At 44.0% G+C, this 21,344-nt stretch overlaps 1 protein-coding gene across 1 annotated transcript; it reads left to right on the plus strand.

The window, feature by feature from the left end:
• The first annotated feature begins 36 nt into the window (after nucleotides 1-36).
• Nucleotides 37-5,993, plus strand: POLR2F (RNA polymerase II, I and III subunit F). The gene is made up of 4 exons (XM_066596245.1): nucleotides 37-169; nucleotides 2,359-2,559; nucleotides 3,949-4,020; nucleotides 5,773-5,993. Exons 1-4 carry the CDS (start codon nucleotides 150-152, stop codon nucleotides 5,861-5,863), a joined length of 384 nt encoding a protein of 127 aa, XP_066452342.1. The 5' UTR covers nucleotides 37-149; the 3' UTR covers nucleotides 5,864-5,993.
• Nucleotides 5,994-21,344: the final 15,351 nt, after the last annotated feature.

Below are 21,344 nucleotides of genomic sequence, written 5' to 3' on the forward strand. Positions count from 1 at the left end.
TGACGTACTTCCGCCCATTGCTTATTAGGATGCGCACATCCGCTGGCATATTAACATGTGAAGCCGGTGGGCGGGGCTACACGCCGGGTACTTCCAGTCTGTGAGGCAGCCGCCTGGTGCATACAGACGTGTGCGGACGGCCCGGCGCCATGTCTGACAACGAGGACAAGTGAGTGATGGCGGGGCCGCTGGAACCGGCGTGTTAGCCATACATAATAGTACGGTTTGATGTAGGCTCTGGGCCCCTCCGCACACTGAGCCCCCTGAGGGCCCGGCTGCAGGGATGTAGATGTAATATGCTGTAGATCTGCTGGTCTCCAGGACGTCTAGGGTATGAAGGACGTCGGCCCCCTACTAGTTGTACTGTGACCTAGTGTGGGCTGTTATAAGGGATCCCTAGATACTGTTATACCTGCGCTGTGTGACTGCACTGCCCACATATTACCTGTTATGTAGGTTGGCGTTGGGTGGCCTCTGTCCCCTCACATGGCCGGATTCGAATTGCGGGTTCTGCGAGCGTACAATAGGCAGATCTATCTCATGCATTGGATTACACCGTTCTGTTCACATTAGTGTAGGAATTGCGCAATCTGTGAGTGGAGAATAAAATGCAGCTAGTTTTATTTTGCCACATATATATGCCCATTGTGCTCCGTGGTCGCAGATATAGCGGCGGCCCATACACAACTACATTATGTACGGCTGCAGGTACTCGCGTCATCGCTGAGGGACGGTGCGGGAAATATAAACAGTGTGGTGCATATGACGGCCTGCATGAGTAGGCAGTTATGCGCAGTACATTATGCAGCCGTAGGCAGGGTCATGGCGGGGCTCACAACTGGACAAGTATCCTTCATTTTCGCTCATTTGAACGATGATTGTTCTGTGTAAAAAGGCCTTTACCGCGCACGTGTCCAGCTGGTGGTGTTGCTACGGATGGAAAGGGGCGTTCTTTTCAGTCCCCGCGGAGAGCACCCGGATCAGATGGTCCAACGCTAACCTACATATGGCGCGTGATAAACATGAAGGCTAGTATCTTGGTGGAGTCACACAAGCCAGATATAACTATCTATGGAACCCTCCTACCCGATTTCCCTGAAAATAAGCCCTAAGCTGATTTATTCGGGACTTTCAGGGATGCTTGAAATATAAGCCCTAGCTGCATTATGGAATACATTATGTGGCAGATACGGTCCAGGTCCCTCCCACTGCTCTCCGACGCACTTCTCAGCAGTCCTTGGCTGGCCACAGAAGACTCATAAATCCCACCTCCTGGAAGTGATGGTTCTGATTGGCTGAGCAGCGATTGAGAACCAATGCAATGGCTGCAGTTGGTTCATCGAGCACTGCATTGATTGGCTGAGCAGCAGTCGAAAAGCTAATCATAGCCATCGGGTTAAGGAGGCAGGAGTTATGAATTGGCTAATCAATGTGTCGGCTTAGTCAATTCATAAAGAGAACCGCTGAGAACAGCTCGAAAAAACCAATCGATGCAGTGCTCGATGAACCAATCACAGCCATATCATTGGTTCATCGAGCACTGTATTGATTGGCTGAGCAGGGCTCAAGAACCAGTCAAAGGTGGGATATGCAGGACGTGCATCGGAGAGCAGTGAGAGGACCGGACCGAGCCTAAGACCCCCCCCCCCCCCCTTCCCCCTGATAATAAGACCTACCACCTCTTTTGTGGCAAAAATTAATATAAGACGGGGTATTATTTTGGGAGAAACACTTTAACGTCCCACATTAGGTTTATAGCACAACTAGTAGGTGACCAATGTCCTTTAAAGGGAACCTGGTACCAGCTATGAGGTGATGTGGAGTCCATGGAGCTGTGTCCCATACTCGCCTAGTCCTCCCATTCCTGCAGTGGCCCCAATCGAGGTTTGTGCGCACCACATGCTACGAATATCACTTTATGGGAAAAGGCATACTGTCACACTTTATCTTGTTGTGCCAATTCTTGGGGCTTAATCATTCTACTAGGATCCAGCTGTTTGGCATCAAGCATGTATACTTGTACTTTGCCACTAGGGGGCAGTGTGACAAAGATAATCAGATCCTTATGTTCTATGCCATATGTTTAGATGCCATCAATGAACCTTCCAATTACCAGGCCTGAGGGCATCATGGGGACATATAGGATGTAGGTGGTGTTTCTGGCATTGCTCTCATCTTGTGACTACATGCCAGTGGGTGCCAACATGGATTTCTGATAATTTTGCATTTGTATACTCCTTGCATTCAGGCTCAGTGACGTTACATGTTTGATAACTGCCTCGCTGGGAGTCGGGGTATAGTAAATGTATGTGTACGACTAATGTTGTGTATTTTGTCTTTCTTTTTTTCTTTGTACAGTTTTGACGGAGATGATTTTGATGATGTTGAGGAGGATGAGGGTCTCGATGACTTGGACAATGCAGAGGAGGAAGATCAGGAGAATGTAGCCATCTTACCCGCTGGTGAGGGGCAGCAAGCCAATCAGAAGCGCATTACAACTAATTACATGACCAAATATGAACGGGCGCGGGTTCTTGGAACAAGAGCACTGCAGATAGCGTAAGTATGTTACAGCCAAACATGGGGCCTTTAATGAAAAAACAGAAAATCAAACCTCCCGGGATGGGGGGAAGATGACATTGGAGTTATTTTTAAGATATTTATTCATTCTTTCTTTCTCGCCCTTCACTGTTGTCAGTCTGAATGCTGGTTTACATTCTTTTGAGTTTTGTACTAGATTAGGGTGGATGCAGAAAATAAGTGTACCTGTAAAAGAGGCGCATGCACTGGAATGTGAAAGGACATTCAAGCAAATGGCCCATTTGGCTTCAACTTGTTTGTGTGCGGTCTGTGGGAAAGCACAAGATATATGCCTGCCTGAATGAATGGGCATCGAGAGTATCTTCCCATGGGTCCTCTGTAGCAGTAAAAGAAACCCAATGGGTCCTTGGACATGGGATGACTATGAGGTGCTTAAGCGTCCAATAGCCATCCCAGCGACTACCCCTCCTGCGCTTTCAGTGCCTGGAGGCACAGGAGGCCATTAATCCCCTACAGCCTCCCACCTCCTTTCAAAGTTAGCAGGCAGTTGGTCTTGGATGAATGAATGCCTATTTATACAGGGAGATAATTTTCTGATTTATTATACTTTTTAATACCTGCACAAACTGACCAATAAATGAACAAATTATTGTTCACCGTCCAATCGCTGGCAGTGTTTACACTATTATCATTCAGTTTCACTCGCTCCAATGATAAACTGAACCATAATGGTTCACTGTAGAAAAGCCCTAAATTGTGCAAATTTGTATCAGAGTTCACTGCATTGCAAAGGGTGAAATCCAGAGGAGCATCTGCAGCAAGCAATTGATATGCTGCATAATTAAAATCCACATTGCATGTGAATTCTGCTGCAGATCCCACACAGATGTTTTTTGTTTTTTTTAATTCTGCAGCATATGGGTGAGATTTGTTAACACTCATTCACTTTGCTGTTACTGTAAATGCTGAGTTTTCTGCATGCAGTGCTGCTGCAGAAGATCTTTGGGGTTAGCGACCCATGTGCCGTGCCCAAATAGATGATTCAAAGGATATGACCGATGTCTGTTTCAATAAAACCTTCAGGCTTTGTGCAGAAGATGGTTAGACTAGATAGAACTCCTACTAGAAGGTTCCAAACTTATCCAGTGATGCCCAAGTTTTTTTGGGTTTTTTTGAGTGAAGGAGGAAATTAATACCTCTAAAAATCCTCTAGATTGTCTGTCTGAATCATGCTATATTCCTGGTGGTTTGTCATCCTCACTAACCAGAAGACTTTCTTTAATAATGCATCTATGAAAATCCATAAGGCGTGCACCATGTCTGTCTGTCTGACTGAATACTGAACTTTCATTTGAAAGTAGCTTTCAAATTCATAGCTGTTTTTTTAACATTTTTTTTCTTTCCCAGAATGTGTGCCCCTGTTATGGTGGAATTGGAAGGAGAAACAGACCCTCTTCTTATTGCCATGAAGGAACTCAAGTAAGTATTAAGACTTTATATCAAATCATTATATAAAAGAATTGCTAGCAACTCCTATATTATCTCCTGATGCTGTTATGGGTGAAAGTCAGAGGCCATGCCTGCTGATACAAGGGAGACTAGAATACCATCTTCCTGTTCTACAGCAAAGTAGGCACAGCTGCAACATAATAGTATTGGGTGGGAAAAATGGCTGTTCAAGGACTAGGAAAAATAAGTCTACTTCTAAGAACAGCACCACTTCTGTTTATGGGTTGTCTTGGAAAAAAGGACAACCCTTCCGCCAAGCTCTGTATAACCCTCATAAATTTGGCATCTGCTCAGTAGCTCCTAAGTACAACACACAGAGTACTGATGCCCATGCTCTAACATCGTACAGCGTCTATACATCCTGTAAAAGTAATAAACCGAAGATATTAGTTTGATATTTTGGGCAAAATATACAAGTTTGCCACCCTTTACAACCTCTATACTGCATGTAGTCTGGTTGCAGTAAATTAGAACTTCACACCTCAGTGTAGTTAAAAACCTTCAAAGTCAGAAAACTTAGTGTAATGATATTTAAAGGGTTGTAGGACAGTTACCATAATCAATGTCATCTTTTAACATCTTGCTTTTTTGTACCCCCTCCTGCACATTATTTGTGGCTGAGCTGTCCATATTAAATCACAAGCAGCACATGTCCCCATTATAGCTTGTAAGGTTACACACATTGATTATTTTTTCCCATGGACCAATGGTCTCCCTGATAAAACTCGTCCTATTCCATATTGTGGACGAGAAGTAGGATACACTAATGCATATCAATATGCTGTGTGATGTGAGTTGTGCTTGAGGTTCAGATGCAACATGCACACAGGAAGAATGCATCTGGCCTTGGGCCCGATTCACATGACTGTATGGTAATACACTGCATAAAAATAGCAGCGTTTTACCGGTGTACAACTGCGTATTGTTGTTTTTGCACGTATATGCCTGTGCTTGAACAGTGTTTTTTTTTTTTTAATGCATGGATTGCGTTCCAAACGCTCCCATAGAAAACAATAGGGCTGTACACGGGTGATGCGCGTTAAAATAAAACATGCTGCATTCTTTTTTACGCATGTAGTATACACAATAAATATATGCAAGTGTAAATGGAACAATGAGAATCAGTGTACTTTCATTGACGCCATTCACTGTGTATTATGTGTGCATAATACGCAATTCAAATATGCTTGTGTAAGCCTGGCCTTGGCCTAATCCAACATGCACGCTTTCTTGAGGTTTCAGTCGTATAGTCTCCCTTTTGCATTTACTAATGTTATGCTTCCTTTTCACCATCTGTTGCTAACTTTGTGTATTGCTGACCACACCACATATTTATGGTGTCTGGCCGTATTATAAGTTCGGGGATAGAGATGAGAAAAAAAAGATTCCCCCTGCTAGTCTACTGAATAGTCATTAGATAAATATTGGTCTTCCATTCTCAAGTTCCATCAGGGAGTGTTGGTGCTGAGGTATTATACAATTCCAAAAATCACACCGGAGGAGCAGCCCAATTTTTTTTGTCATACATTAAGCTTAGGTTCACTTGATACGGTTTCTCTCTGGATGGAATTTCTTAAAATCTCATGTATAATGCCTGTTTTATAAACACTGCCAAATGTACTCAGCGGATTCATCTGCAGGAAAATCTTCAGCATTTCTGCCCCATGCGTGCAGGTTATAATGTATAACTTTCCTTAACTCTTATCAACTTTGTTGCTACAGGGCCAGGAAGATCCCTATAATCATTCGACGCTATCTGCCTGATGGCAGTTATGAAGACTGGGGAGTTGACGAGCTCATCATTACCGACTGAGACCACGGCACGCCTTCCAGCGCACATGGAACGTTTTATCTCTGCCCTGTCGGCTGTTGTATATAACTATTTTATAAAACCTGTAAATTAGATGTGTTAAATAAAGTTGTCCTGTTACTTTTCATTATAATCTGGTTCCATTCATGTTGGATGTAATTGAGGTGAGCATGTAGTCATAGTGACCGTAGTCATCACTTGTCTCCTTGCAATGCTGCCTTTTTTTTTCTTCCTTTTTTGAAGCAGTTTGAAATACATTATCCACTCAGTTTTTCCTCCCATCCCTGATGGCATACTTGGAGGACCTAGTCCTTCACCTGGAGAAGAAACCTGGGGCGAATAAAAGAAACACCCATCTCCTCTTTCAACAGTTTCTTGTGCTAGCAGACAAGGCAGCCTGGAAGCAGAGAATATCAGGGCTGCTATGCTGTTAAACTTTTATAGAGGGTAGAGTTCATAATGGCCTACCCAATACATAGAAGGGTTCACAAGGTGAGTTTTGTTCCTGGAAAATCACCCTGTATTCTTTACATATAGGAAACGCAAACATTCCTCAAACTTTGTGGGGTTTTCTATGAAAATTGACATGGGTGAGCATTGAGTAGATTTATGAAAAAAATCTGCATGTTCACACGTCGCTGATTGCTGCAGATTTTATCACTGATTTTAGTGCAGATCTGCAGCAGACTTTACCCTTCAATTTAAATTCAAATGTAAGGGTCAGATCTGCACCAAAATGTGAATACACCCTAAAAGAAAAAATGTTGCACATAGCAATTAATCCCAGAACATTTTGCAAGAGCGCTGACGAAAAGTGAGCTGTGATTAATTGTGAGAGGCAACAAAGACAGTTTGTATTCTAGGTAATTTCATAAATCCCTCCCAAATGTCAAATCAAGCATCCTACCTGTAAATAAGGTGGACTGTAACATGACTGGCAATCTAACCAAAATCCTTGGCTTGTGTTTCCAGTCATATTACAAGCCTTTTTTGTTTTTTGAAGGTTTGGGTATTGACTTGTACGATGTGAAAATGAAGAATTATGAAACCCAATGCTCTTCAATTTCATTCCCATCTGTGATGATTTCACTCATCCTATGTTGTGAGATTTACAAATCGCTGCCTGCCATATCTTTCTGCGTTGTGTGGTTTGTTTGTTTTTTGCCCAGGTTTCCCTATGGACCTTTTTGTTGTATTGCAACACACGAACTTGCATCTTTCATGTGATGCGATTTTTCACCTGATAGACCAGAGTTTCTAATGTTAAAAACGCATGAGAAAATTGCGGGCTGCAGTAATGTGAGATTTTGTAAGGAAAACATCGCTGAGCTCAAACATCTCATGAATACATATGTGATTTTCTTGTGGCAATATTGCAATTGCCAGTGTGAAGGAGCCCTTACAGGGAAGTTGCCTTCCAACACATGATGTTTGTGATGCATAGGGTAATAGAATAGCAAAAGTATATAACATTAATGCATGAAAGGATACAAAATGAAGTAAGATAAAGTATGAAATTGTGTCAAGCATTCACTAATGAAGACATTGAGAGAACGGGGTCTGTGGTATTGCTTGAAACATTCTATAAACTGTATGGGGGGGGAAACTGGATGCACTAATTTGTAACGCAGTAGGAGTTTCACATGACGAGATAACAAGTAAAGGGTTGTTTACCTGGAGTGAGAATATCCCTACTGGTTGCTCAGGCAGACATTCATTCCCAAACACTGATCCGGTAAATGTTCAAGTGATCAGATAATTATTCGCTCTCCCATAGCAAATGTGCTGCCAACAGTACTAGAGACTGTATGAGAGGCTGCAAGAGGCAAATAATTGTACAAACTTTGTACGCATGAGGAAAAAAAAAAGGGTGAATGCACACAGGCGGAAATTGCGTAGCAGGCTTTCCTGCAGAATTTCCACCCGTGCATGCTACCATAGGATTGCAGGGCTCCGCACAGAAGCGGCGGGGCGGCAGCCAGCACATAGCAGAACGAAGGAGACGCCAGAGGAGGTGAGCCACGGGGGTCACTGCAGGGGCATGGCTCGCATACCGCTGCGAAAATTCTCACAGCTGGATCCGACCTGGCCGTCTGCATGAGGCCTTAGTTGTAAGCTGGAAAGTTAAATAAGAGTAAGGCCTCTTTCACATGTAAAAGCCGTGGGCCCACAGACACCGCAAAATGCATGAACAGGTGCACAAATCTAACGTTTGTGCGCCTGTTCAAATGGCACGGGCCCCAGCGCTGGATTCCAATGCATCAGATCACATGGCCGTATTCCCGTGGTGTAAAGCGCCCGGCTGGGCCAAAAAAAAGTCCTGGAGCTATCTTTCCAGCCGGATTACATCCGACACTGCATAGGCTCTTATGGGAGCTAATGACAGTGGCCAGAGAAGGGAGGTGGGAGGGAGTTTAGCAGTGTGACTGCTAAACTCCCTCATACTCTCCTCCCCTCCAGCTGTTTGCAATGGGAGGGGGCAGAATGGAGGTGGAGCTCCACCTCCTCCCAGTGCTGGCTGTGGGCAAGGAAGGAATGGGTGTGTAGCTCCACCCCTGTCCCACCCACACCCATTGCAAACAGCCAGAGGGAAGGAGAGGAGGTGAGACGGCGTAAAAATGCTTATGCTCGTGGGAAAGGGGCCTTTTATACACCGTTGATCGCTCAAAAGCCCTCTTTTGAGTGATAATCGTTGTGTGTAAATGTGTGCCCATCGCTAACTTCAGCTCTGCGTAAAATCCTCCTCCCGTAAGGACGATAAGATAAGGCAGACCGCACACTGTGTTCTCCGTAGGCAGCCCTGATAACATTCTTTAACAGCCGCTGTCCTGCTGGAGAACAATAATGATGTATTTAGACAACAGATCACCTGCTGTTCTCTAAATACATGTAAATGATGTACTAAAGGGCTGATTTAGCCCACTAGTGCCTAAGGCAAAATGATTGCTCCGAACTGTCAGTTTCTGACGAATCTTGAGAGATCCTGTGTGTGTGTGTGTGTGTGTGTATAAATGTACCTTAAGGGCCCTTTTAGATGGTCTGATAGTCTGGCTCCTAAGGATTTTAAATAAGGTAATAGGTGTATGAAAAGGGTTATAGAGGAATGTATTTCATATAAAATATGTCATAAAAAAAAATCTTTCCTTGGTGCAAGTTTCATTTTGGGATTGCTTTTAAAACAGGAGTGAAAAAAAAATAATGTAGTATACACCGCATTACACTTGTTTAGGAAATTACTGTTTTAGGCCTCCCTCACACAGGGCGTTTTGTACAGCGTTTAGCGCTGCCTTTTCAGCCCAGCGCTAAACGCTGTACAACGCTCCCATTCATTTCAATGGGGCTACTCACACAGGGCTAAAAACGCAGCGCCTCCCAACGCTGCGCTTTGACAGTGATGCATGTTCTATTTTGGGGCGTTTTCAGCCCTGCGTCGCCCATTAAAATGAATGGGCAGCGGTTTCAGGCAGGCTCTTGATTGGCTGAGACAGTCAATGAAGGGCTGTAATTGGGCATCGAGCCAGCGCTGACAACCAATCACAGCACTCTATTGCTGGAGGCAGGGTTCTCAAACCTGGCCTACAGCAATAGACTTGGGAGTGTTGGAAAAGCCCGGATCAGCGGCAGAGACCAGCGGCCGCGACCCAGACTGCAGCGGCTTGGTGAGTATTACTTATTTTTTTTCTTTCCAGCATCCTTGGCTGCGTTTTCAGCCAAGCTGAAAACGCAGCCAAAACGCTGGCATAAAGTATGCCAGCGCTGCTGAAACGGGGCGGAATCTGCAGTAAATGCAGCGTTGAAAAACGCTACGTTTCTGCAAATGCCCTGTGTGAGGGAGGCCTTAGGGTGCATTCAGACGACCGTATATCGGCCGGGTATTCACTCCGGTTGATATACGGCATCTCTCTCTGCAGGGGGAGGAGGCTGGAAGAGCCGGGAGCAGTGCACTGAGCTCCCGTCCACTCTCTGCCTCCTCCCCACCCCCCTGCACTATTTTCAATGAGGAGAGGTGGGACGGGGGTGGAGCTAATTCCCAGAATGTAGCCCCACCCCCGTCCCGCCTTCTCTCATTGCAAATAGTGCAGAGGCGCGGAGAGGAGGTAGAGAGGGGGCGGGAGCTCAGAGCACTGCTCCCGGCTCTTCCAGCCTCCTCCCCTGCAGAGAGAGACGCCGTATATCAGCTGGCGTGAATACCTGGCGTATATACGGTCGTCTGAATGCGCCCTTATAGAGTGAAATATGATGCCATGTACAATTTTGAGGAGAAGTTACAAGTCAGCATCCTCTCAACAGCAGGTGCTTATTCTGTGTTTTGGGTGTCCAACAGTTATTGTGTAGGTTCGCCCAGTTGCAGGACTTTGATTAACCACAGGGCTTATTTAGCTGTGTGAAAAAACATGACCATGCTAAGCATTGGATTTCAATGGGTTCATAAAATAATCGCGTCGGGAAAAATCGCACATACAAGGGCGGTTTCGGTTGCCGGTTTTATACGCCGTCTGAAAAGATAGGTCTTGCCCTATCTTTTGACGTGATTCGCAGCTAGCTCCCATAGACTCCTATGGAAGCTGGAAAAAAAGGGGGGGGGAGGGAGTTACTCAGCATCCAACGCTGGGAAAAGAAGACAGCTCTCTTATCCCCAAGTATCCTGACTTATCCCATTTTATCCAGGCTAACCTGATTCATCCTGATTATGCCATCTTATCCCAATTCATTCCACTTTATCTAGGTTTATCCCAATTTATTTAATCTGATCCTGGTTTATTCCAATTTATCACATTTTATCCCCATTCATCCAATGTTATTCTGGTTCATCCCAATACTAGGGACAGAATCATTCTACTAGGATCTAGCCAAATGTTTAGCCTCTAACATGTATACTCGTACTCTGACACTAGGTGGCAGTGTGACAAAGATTATGACCCTTGTGTTCTATGCCATATGTTTGAATAGATGGTTGGCACATGCGATGTATAAGAGATTTCTAGCATTGCTTTCATCTTGTGACTACATGCCAATGGGTGCCAAAATGGATGACTGATAATTTTGCACTTGTCTCCATGCATTCAGGCTCAATGACATTACATGTTTAATAACTGCATCACCAGGAGATCGGTTATAGTAAATGTTGTATGTGAACGAATAATTTTATTGTGATTTTTGCTTAATTCTTTTGTAAAGTTAAAATTAAATGTTTTTCCTGTGTAAAATGCTTTTGATGATGTTGAAGAAGATCATGGTCTTGATCACTTAGACAATGCCAAGGAGGAAGATCGGGAGAATGGAGCCATCTTTGCTGCTCGTGAGGAGCAGCAAGCGAATCAGAAGCGCATTACAACTAATTACATAACCAAATACTGTATGAACGGCCTGGGTTCTGGGACTTAGAGTACTGTCGACAATGTAGGGCTTATTCACATGGGCGTATTTTTCCTCAGTATTTTGTGAGCCAAAACCAGGAGTGGAATATGAAAAGAGAAAGTATAATGGAGAATTTTGCATTTCTTCTGTATTTTGGACCCGCTCCTGGTTTGGGCTCACAAAAGTGAGGAAAAATACGCCTGTGTGAATAAGCCCTTAGTATGTTACAGTGAAACACTGGACCCTTACTAAAAACTTAAAATATAAAATCCAGCCTTCATTCTACTGTCTAAGGCCGCCTGCAGACGGGCGGGTCGGATCCGGCGGCGAGGATTCTCGCCGCGGGACCCGACCCGAGCTCCTGCAGGGACCAGTGCGTACTCACCCGCGCCCGCTGGCTCCAGCTGTTTGATGTGCCGGCTTGCTGCACAGCCCGCGCATGCGCAGACCGGAGCCGGCGGCGGGTGAGTGACATTTCTGTGCGGGGCTCTGCGAGCCCTGCACAGAAATAGGACATGCCGCGGTTTGTTTGCCGCGCTATATTTCGCGCAGCCAAATCGTGGCCGTCTGCATAGGATTACGTTTGTTAACGCAATCCTATGCAGGATTCCAGCAGCGGAAATTCTACGGGAAATCCCGCCGTGGAATTTCCGCTTGTGTGCAGGTGGCCTAAGTTTGAAGAAGACCAATTGCATTACCAAGTACTTTTTACATGACCTGCCTATTGCACAGTACATCAGGGGAAATATGGTAGTCTAGTAAATGCAAGATTTTCATTGCCATGCAACATTGTCACAGTGGGAATGCTGATTTATGTATTGGGTTGGGGTGGTCATCAGCGGTGAATAAAAAAAAAAAAGGTGTATCTGTATGACAGGTACATACACTGAAATGGGAAAGAATGTTCAAGTGAATAGCCCAATTGGCTATGATGGGTCTGTGTGTTGTCTGTGGAATACACTGATGGCCCAAATGTAGGCCTCTCTGAAAGGACCATGTTGTGGGTCTGCTACACCATATCTGCAGCATTAAAAAAAGCACTAAATGGTGTGAATTTCCCAGCAGATTTCACTTGGCATTGCAATGGGTGTAATTGTGGGTCATCTACAGCAGGCAAATTCTGTGTATTTAAAATACAAATTGCGTGTTAATTCTGCTGCAGTTCCCATGCATATTTTTCTGCAGCATATAGATTGAGATTTGTTAAGATCTCATTCACTTTGCTGCTACTATATGCTGTGAATTTTCAGCACATAAGTGCTGTGGCATGAAATCCGCTGGGTTTACACCCCATGTGGCCATAACCTAACATATGTCTCATTGGGCAACCCTCTTCTTCTTCATCTCCCGATCTGTAGAGAAAACTTTGCAGTCATTTTACTGACATCACAGGCAGGATTAGAGGGAGAGGTGACACCTATATGTAGATAACGCAGTATCCACCATTCACAAGAGGTATAAGCTGTGACCATCCACTCCTCCTTCCTGCAAAATGACCCCTGCAGGTCACAGAGCATGTCTAGACCAGTGTCCTATACAGGTCAGTGGTTCCCCTCCTGTCCATTGTGTGAATGGCCCATGAGGCTGCTGTCAAGCAAATCTCTAAATTCTCTTAATGCTGTTAAATCTACCTCAGAAAAGATGCCACCCCCGTAGTCATGGACAGGCAACAAAATAAAAAAAATTCTACAATCAGAAAATAAAAACAGAAAAGAAAAATGGAAAATGTTTCTCTCTCTGGTTTTAATTAAAGGGGTTGTCCCGCGAAACAAAGTTGGGGTATACACTTCTGTATGGCCATATTAATGCACTTTGTAATGTACATTGTGCATTAATTATGAGCCATACAGAAGTTATTCACTTACCTGCTCCGTTGCTGGCGTCCCCGTCTCCATGGTGCCGTCTAATTTTCAGCGTCTAATCGCCCGATTAGACGCGCTTGCGCAGTCCGGTCTTCTCCATGTTGAATGGGGCTGCTTGTGCTGGAGAGCTGCTCCTCGTAGCTCCGCCCCGTCACGTGTGCCGATTCCAGCCAATCAGGAGGCTGGAATCGGCAATGGACCGCACAGAAGACCTGCGGTCCACCGAGGGTGAAGATCCCGGCGGCCATCTTTGCAAGGTAGGTAAGAAGTCACCGGAGTGCGGGGATTCGGGTAAGTACTATCCGGTGTTTTTTTTCAGCACATGCATCGGGTTTGTCTCGCGCCGAACGTTTCGGCGCGGGACAACCCCTTTAATACAAAAAAATGGTGATAATGTCCCTTTAAAGAAGTAGGAACAATAAGTCTTCTGTTTTTCTAAGGAGAGTGCCACTTCTATCTGTAGGTTGTTTCTGAAAAAAGGAGCTTTTTATTTATTTAGTTATTCATTGATTCCCTTTCCCAACTCTTTACAAACCTCTTAAATCAGGCATCTGCCCAGCATGTTTTAAGTACAACACACAGAGTACTGATACCCTGTTCTCTAACATCACAAGGCTTCCATACATCCTGTAGAAGTAATAAACTTAAGGTATAAATAATTTTGACCAAGTTACACAAGCTTGCAAACCGGGATCTCTAATTGCACTATCAATGAGCGAGTTTCTTGCTCTGTGAAACGCACAAAAACTAGCACTGAAATAGACTCCATTGTTTTCAATGGGTCTATTTACACGTGTGATTATTCTCTCAACAACAATACTGCGAGATGGAAAGAACGCAGCATGTTCTATTTTTCTACAAGTCCACAGTAATCTCACCCATTTGGAAAAATCGTACTCACATGTACATGTGAGTTTCACACGAGTGCGATGCAATTTTACATTTTTCCTATTGAAAATACATGCGAATTTCACATGTGTGAAAATCGCCATGTTTAGCCATATGATATTCTTGCAAATTGCAATTCACTCGCAATTTTACAAGCACAATATCGGTCCATGTTTCTTAAACCAATATTCCTGTTGCAGTAGATGGAAGTTTTTATAGATTGTTAAGTCCTCAGAATGATAAAGTTTAGCAGGATGACACTTGAAGGGCTACTGGCCAGATGCCCAGTAAAGGACATCTTTTCACAACTAACTTTTTAGTAGCCTAATAATAAAATACCAAAGTATATACTTCTCTGAGGTCCTGTGAAACTCTTCTACATGTAGTGATCTCTCCTTTTCACCAGCTGCGATTGACTTTGTGTATTGATGACCACAATATATATATAAAACACTAGGGAAGAGAGAGAGTATTCAAAAAGATCTAGAAAAGCTTGCACAGTGGGCGGTGAGTAACAGAATGGTATTTAACAAGGAGAAATGCAAAGTCCTACATCTGGGAAAGAAAAATGAAAAAAGCACATACAGAATGGAAGGAATTGGGCTAAGCAGCAGCACATATGAAAAAGACTTGGGTATACTAATAGATCATAGACTGAACATGAGTCAGCAGTGTGATGCAGCAGCCAAAAAGGCAAACACAATTCTGGGATGTATTAAGAGAAGCATGGAGTCTAGATCACGTGAGGTAGTTATCCCCCTCTGCTCTTCCTTAGTCAGACCTCATCTGGAATACTGTGTCCAGTTTTGGGCACCCCACTTTAAAAAAAGATGAGAGAAAAGTTACCAGGATGGTGAGCGGTCTGCAAACCATGTCCTATGGGGAACGGTTAAAGGATCTGGGAATGTTTAGCTTGCAAGAAAGAAGGCTGAGAGGAGACTTAATAGCTGTCTACAAATATCTGAAGAGCTGTCAAAGTGCAGAGGGATCAGCCCTATTCTTATTTGTACAAGGAAAGACTAGAAGCAATGGGATGAAACTGAAAGGGAGGAGACACAAATTAGATATTAGAAAAAAAAAATTCTGACAGTGAGGGTGATCAATAAGTGCAATAGGTTACCACGAGAGGTGGTGAGTTCTCCTTCAATGGAAGTGTTCAAACAAAGGCTGGGCAAATATCTGTCTGGGATGATTTAGTGAATCCTGCACTGAGCAAGGGGTTGGACCCAAGGGCGTAAGTAAAGGCTCAGGGGCCCTGATGCAAAAGGTGAGCTGGGGCCCCCCCTCTATCTGTATCTGTACCCGTACCCATACCTAAACCATGCTGCACAGAGACATAACTTGAAGCTTCTGGGCCCCAATGCAAAACCTGTAACAGGGCTCCCAACTATAATGCTTTATTCCTAGTACTGGGCTCCCTATATGGAGAAGAGAGGCCTTATGGGCCCCGTAAGGCTCCTGGGCCCGGGTGCAACCGCATCCCCTGCACCCTCTGTAGTTACGCCACCGGTTGGACCAGATGACCATGGAGGTCCCTTCCAACTCTACAATATATATATATATATATAGTGCGTGGTCATAGCATAAGACAGAAGATAGCAGGGACATCAATCAGGGAGAGCCTTGTACAGGGTGATGGAAGTGGCCTTTTGAGGGTGTGACTGCCCTAGTGGGTGTGCCTAGCCTAAAGGAGAACAGAGAGACAAGGAAAGAGAGCAAAAAAAGGGGAAGATTGAATGAAAGATGCAGCAGTCAACTTATATTGTATACTTGGGTTGCCAATAACGCTTTGGTATACTTAGTACTCCACAGCATTATTGGCAACGCATTCTGTTCTATAGAAATTTTTATAATCTGAAACTACAACTCCCAGTATCACCTTAACAATGGTAAGAATATGCAGAGAGCATAGGCGTACCATCGGGGGTCACTGGGGTCGCAGTGGCGACCCGTCCCCTGCGCTCAGGGGGCCCCGAGGCCGCCCTCCGCCACATGCATATGCAAATTCAGTGCATTACCAGCTGGCCGCTCTGCCTACAGCAAGGCTCCAATCACGGGGCAGGCAGTTCGGCCAGCCTGAGAAGAACTAGAGAAGAGCAGTGGGGGAGGAGGAGGGAGACAGTCACATGGGCCATCAGGGCACAGTGATGATGTCATCATACGCTGCCCCTGCCTCCTGCTGAACAGCATCCACCACATCTGCCTGTGCTGCTGCTATCAAGGAAGAACTGGTCCGGGCCCAGGGTATGTGTATATGTGTGTTTGTAAATGTGTATATACTGTGTATATAGTGTGTGTGTATATGTCTATATATTGTGTGCATAGTGTGTATATATAGTGTGTGTGTGTATATATAGTGTGTGAATGTAGTGTTTATGTGTGTATATATCTTTCTCATATCTATCTATTTCTCTCATATTTATCTACCTCTCTATTTATCTATCTCTCATATTTATCTACAGTATATCTATCTATCTATCTCATATCTATCTATGTATCTATCTCATATCTATTTATCTCTCTATCTCATATTTATCTATCTCACATCTATCTCTCATATTTATCTATCTATTTATGTATCTCTCATATTTATCTATCTATCTCTCTATCTTATATCTATCTGTGTCTCATATCTATCTATCTATCTATCTATCTATCTATCTCTCATGTTTATCTATCTCATATATATCTATTTATCTATCTCATATCTATCTCTCATATTTATCTATATCTATCTGTCTATCTCATATCTATCTATGTATCTATCTCATATCTATTTATCTCTCTATCTAATATTTATCTATCTATCTCACATCTATCTCTCATATTTATCTATCTATCTCTCTATCTTATATCTATTTGTGTCTCATATCTATCTATCTATCTATCTATCTCTCTCTCTATCTATCTCTCTATCTATCTCTCATATTTATCTATCTCATATATATCTATTTATCTATCTCATATCTATCTCTCATATTTATCTATCTTTTATCTCTCTATCTATCTCTCTCTCATAGCTATCTAATATCTATCTATCTCTCTATCTATCTCTCATATTTATCTATCTAGCTGAACTTTTGCACCTGGGCCCCTGAGCCTTTAGTTACTCCCCTGGCTGAGAGGTGCAGTATAGAAAACTAATATGCTGCAGACCTTACATGTGAAGGCAATACTGATGTGATGCAGTCAGTGACAGAATATACAAAGACACTGAGTGACTCAAAGGTGACATCCTCTAGACTTTCTCGTTTTCTCCTCCATTTGCTGCGGACCTTCATGATTTTTTCAGCTAATTCATGCTTCTGTGGAGTTTGTAGCTCAGACGTCTTTGGTTCCTCTGAAAATAACAGCACCGCAGACTATGTCACTTGAAAAGAGTGCTACTCACTGTACCCCTGAAGTAAATTATAATGCATTTTGTCCCTATATAAAATATAATACACACTGTAACCCCAGAATTAAATAATAACCAACCATATGCCCCCAGTAATAAATTATAATACATGCGCTGTGCCACACTAATAAATTATACTATACACTGTGTCTCCAGAAAGAAATTATACTTCACATGGTGCCCCCAGAAATAAATTATGATACACCGTGTCCCCAGAAATATATATTTTTTCTTCTCCCAAGCCCGAACCGTCATGAAGACTTCCTCCAGCAACAACTTATTTCAACGCAGTTTCCCCATCCTGCTGCTACCTTTGCTGCCCCTATCAATGCCCCCACAGTAATAGTTCTCCCACTGTGCCCTCCACAAAAAGTAATGTCCCCTTTGTGGCCCCACAGTAATTAGATCAGCTTTTGTGTCCCCACTGTTCTTACGTTCCCCCTTTGCAGTCCCTTAGTAATTGGGTCCCCCATGTAGCCCCCCCCCCCCCAGTAATTATATTTCTCCTTGTGGCCCCTCACAGTAAATAGGTTCACCATGCAGTCCCCACAGTAATTATATTACCTTTATGGCCCCCACAGTAATTTGATTCCCCTTTTGTGCCTTCACAGTAATTAGTTATTCCCTGTTGTGGATCGAATGAGGTAAAATAAAAAAGTACTCACCTCCTGGCTCCCAACCCCATCCTCTCCTATCACTGTCTCACCAGTCTCTGCTCTTCTCCTGGCAGTTCCAGGAAGTGACCAGAGACCAATGGGCAGTGACTGAAGTGTCCAAGATGGACAAAAGAGGTTAGTATAGTAGTTTTTTTGGTCTTACTGACCAAGTAAATGGTGGAGGGGACCTGGTGACTGGGAGAAGAGGCCCTAAACCTGTGGCTCCTGGAAAAATTGGGGGACTTGACACATCTGAGAGCAAAACTCTTTGACACTTTTCACTCCCTTCTCAGCCCTAAATTGCAGCCCTCCGGTAAAGGATTTCTGTGTTGAAGAGCTGCCTGCTTACTTCAAAAAGAAAATTGATGACATCCCCCTAAATCTAGAAAATTCTCCCCAACACTAACAAAATTAACCCCATACTCCCCGAATAATTCTAACTCCGGCTATCTCCCCCCTCGTGTCATGGCGGGCTTCCATTTTAGGTGGGGGCCTCGCCTTCCCCCCCATTCCAGCCCTATCCTCTCTCTGTACTCTGTACTCAGACCAACAACAGAGGAAGAAGTCTCCAGATTGCTTTCCTCTGCTCGCCCCACCACCTGCGCTAGCATACCATATCCCCTAAAGTAAACCCCTGTTTACTCCGCCTGATAACATGCTCCCTGTCCTACTGATTGAATCCCTGCTAGCGGCCATCAACCGCGCCCTGCAGTCATACTAATTCAGCCACTATATGGCTCAATTTGACCATTGTCTATATGTATAGCATCCCACACTCTCCCCCTCGCCATACCTTGCACATCCCCAGCCCCTTTATCTTCTGTATCACCCCATTATTTGTAGTATGTAAACCCCTCACCCCTACTGTTTCCATCAACTGATTACTAGATTTAAGCGTGGTTTTGCTTCTGTACCCCTTTATGTAAGCACTGCGAGTATGTTGGCGCTATATAAATAAAGATTATTATTATGGCCAGAGTTTTATGTTCCTGTAAAGAATTGAATTATACAGCATATTGTATATAAAGTTGATAGATGTGGGTGTCCACTATTAGAAAGGTACCCAACAAGAATGGTGTTCATAAGAGGACACCACGAAGGAAGTCGCTGCTGCCCAAAAAAAATTATGGCACATCCCAAGCTTGCCCGAAACCACCTGGATGCTTCACAATGCTTCTGAGAAAATGTTCTGTGGACTAGTGAGACACAAATCAAAAGCTTTTTAGCACAAAATCCACAATGTAATGTTTGGAGAAAAAAGAACACCAAAACCTCATCTTAAGGACTTATTTACACGAACGTATATCAGCCACCTTTTTTCACGGCCGGCTGATATATGCTACCATCTGCGCTGTCCTCCCCTTCTCCCCCCCCCCCCCTCGCCGACTCTCTGCCTTTCTCCTCCCCTCCGGCTGTTTGCAATGGGAGGGGGTGGGATGGGGGTGGAGCTAAGCTCTGCCCCGTCCATCCCCCTCTTTTTCTGGCTGCGGACAAGGGGCGGGAACTTAGCTTCGCCCCGTCCTGCATACTCTGATTGCAAACAGCTGGAGGGGAGGAGAGAGGCGGAGAGCCGGCGAGGGGGGGGGGGAAGGGGGAAGACAGCTCAGATGGTAGCGTATATTGGCCGGCCATGAAAACGGCGGCCGATATACGCTCCTAGGACCGATTTTTACGCCTTAAGGATGCAACCTAGCTTAGCACTTAAGGAAGCGATGATTTTTAAAAAATTTTCTTCTCCACTTTTCAAAAGCAATAACATTTTAATCTGACATAACCATATGAGGGCTTGTTTGTAGCATGATGCGTTGTAGTTTTTATTGGTAGTAGCAAGAGTGTTTTTTGTGGGGTAGGCTGGGGGGGGGCGGACTAGATACACGTAAGCCGAAACCATAATGTTTTCATGTATTAATTTTTAATGCATGGTAATAAATTGGATTTTTAACCTCTATTATTATTTTTCTGGTGCTGGGCTTTATCCTGGCTATTACTTCATGTTTCACCTTACATCCACCCCATACATCAACATACTATACCTGGATAAATGCTATGTTGGAAACAGGTGGTGAGCTGCTTAAAGGGGTTGTCCCGCGAAAGCAAGTGGGGTTATACACTTCTGTATGGCCATATTAATGTACTTTGTAATATACATCGTGCATTAAATATGAGCCATACAGAAGTTATATACTCACCTTCCCTGCGCTGGCGTCCCCGTCTCCATGGTGCCGTCTAATTTCAGCGTCTAATCGCCCGATTAGACGCGCTTGCGCAGAAGGGTCTTCTCCCTTCTGGTCGGTCCAGGCACGAGCGGCGCTCTGGCTCCGCCCCTTCTACGCATCATTGCGTAGCTCCGCCCCGTCACGTGTTCCAGCCAATCAGGAGGCTGGAATCGGCAATGGACCGCACAGAGCCCACGGTGCACCATGGGAGAAGACCCGCGGTGCATAATGGGTGAAGATCCCGGCGGCCATCTTGGAGGAAAAGAAGGAAGAAGTTACAAAGAGGGGATTCGGGTAAGTAAAATTTTTTTTTAAAATTTCAACACATCCCTTGGGTTTGTCCTGCGCTGAACGGGGGGCCTATGCAAAAAAAAAAAAAAACCTTTCGGCACGGGACAACCCCTTTAAGTTTATATTGCTACCATTTTGGGGAACATATAATACTTAGTATAACTTTTATTGTTTGGGGAGGAGGGCAGGGAGAAAAAACTCATAAATTCTGGCAGTTTTCTTTTTTTTTTTTTGGTGGCGCCCACTATATGGTATAACTGACATGATAAAAGCGGTGCAATTACAATACCAAAATTATATGTTTTTTTTAGGTTGTTCAACTTTTTTAGAATAATAACCCCTTTTAGGAAAATTTTCTTGCATTGTTGTATTCAAAGACCTATAAGCTTTTTATTTTTCTATGGACGGTGCTCTGTGAGAGCTTGTTTTTTTTTACATGACAAGCTTTAGTTTTTATTGGTGCCATTTTGGTGCACATATGACTTTTTTGATTACTTTAATTATGTTATGACAATACCAAACATATGGCTTTTTTCAATTATTTTTTTTGAACAGAAAAGGGAAAAGAGCAAAAACGTTTTTTTTTATTAAGAGAATTTTTTCTTACTATTTTCTGCAAGTTTTTATGTCTCTTTTGGGGACTTGAATCTACGATCTTATGATAGCTCAGATAATACACTGCAGTACATCTGTAGGGTGGATTCAGATGACCGTATATCGGCTCGGTTTTCTGAGCTTCCGCCCCCTTCCCGCCCCTCGCCACTATTTGCAATGGGAGGGGTGGGACAGGGGCGGAGCTAAGCGCCAATACTATAC

Source organism: Eleutherodactylus coqui, chromosome 3 (genome assembly GCF_035609145.1).
Source record: "Eleutherodactylus coqui strain aEleCoq1 chromosome 3, aEleCoq1.hap1, whole genome shotgun sequence".
Taxonomy (NCBI): domain Eukaryota; kingdom Metazoa; phylum Chordata; class Amphibia; order Anura; family Eleutherodactylidae; genus Eleutherodactylus; species Eleutherodactylus coqui.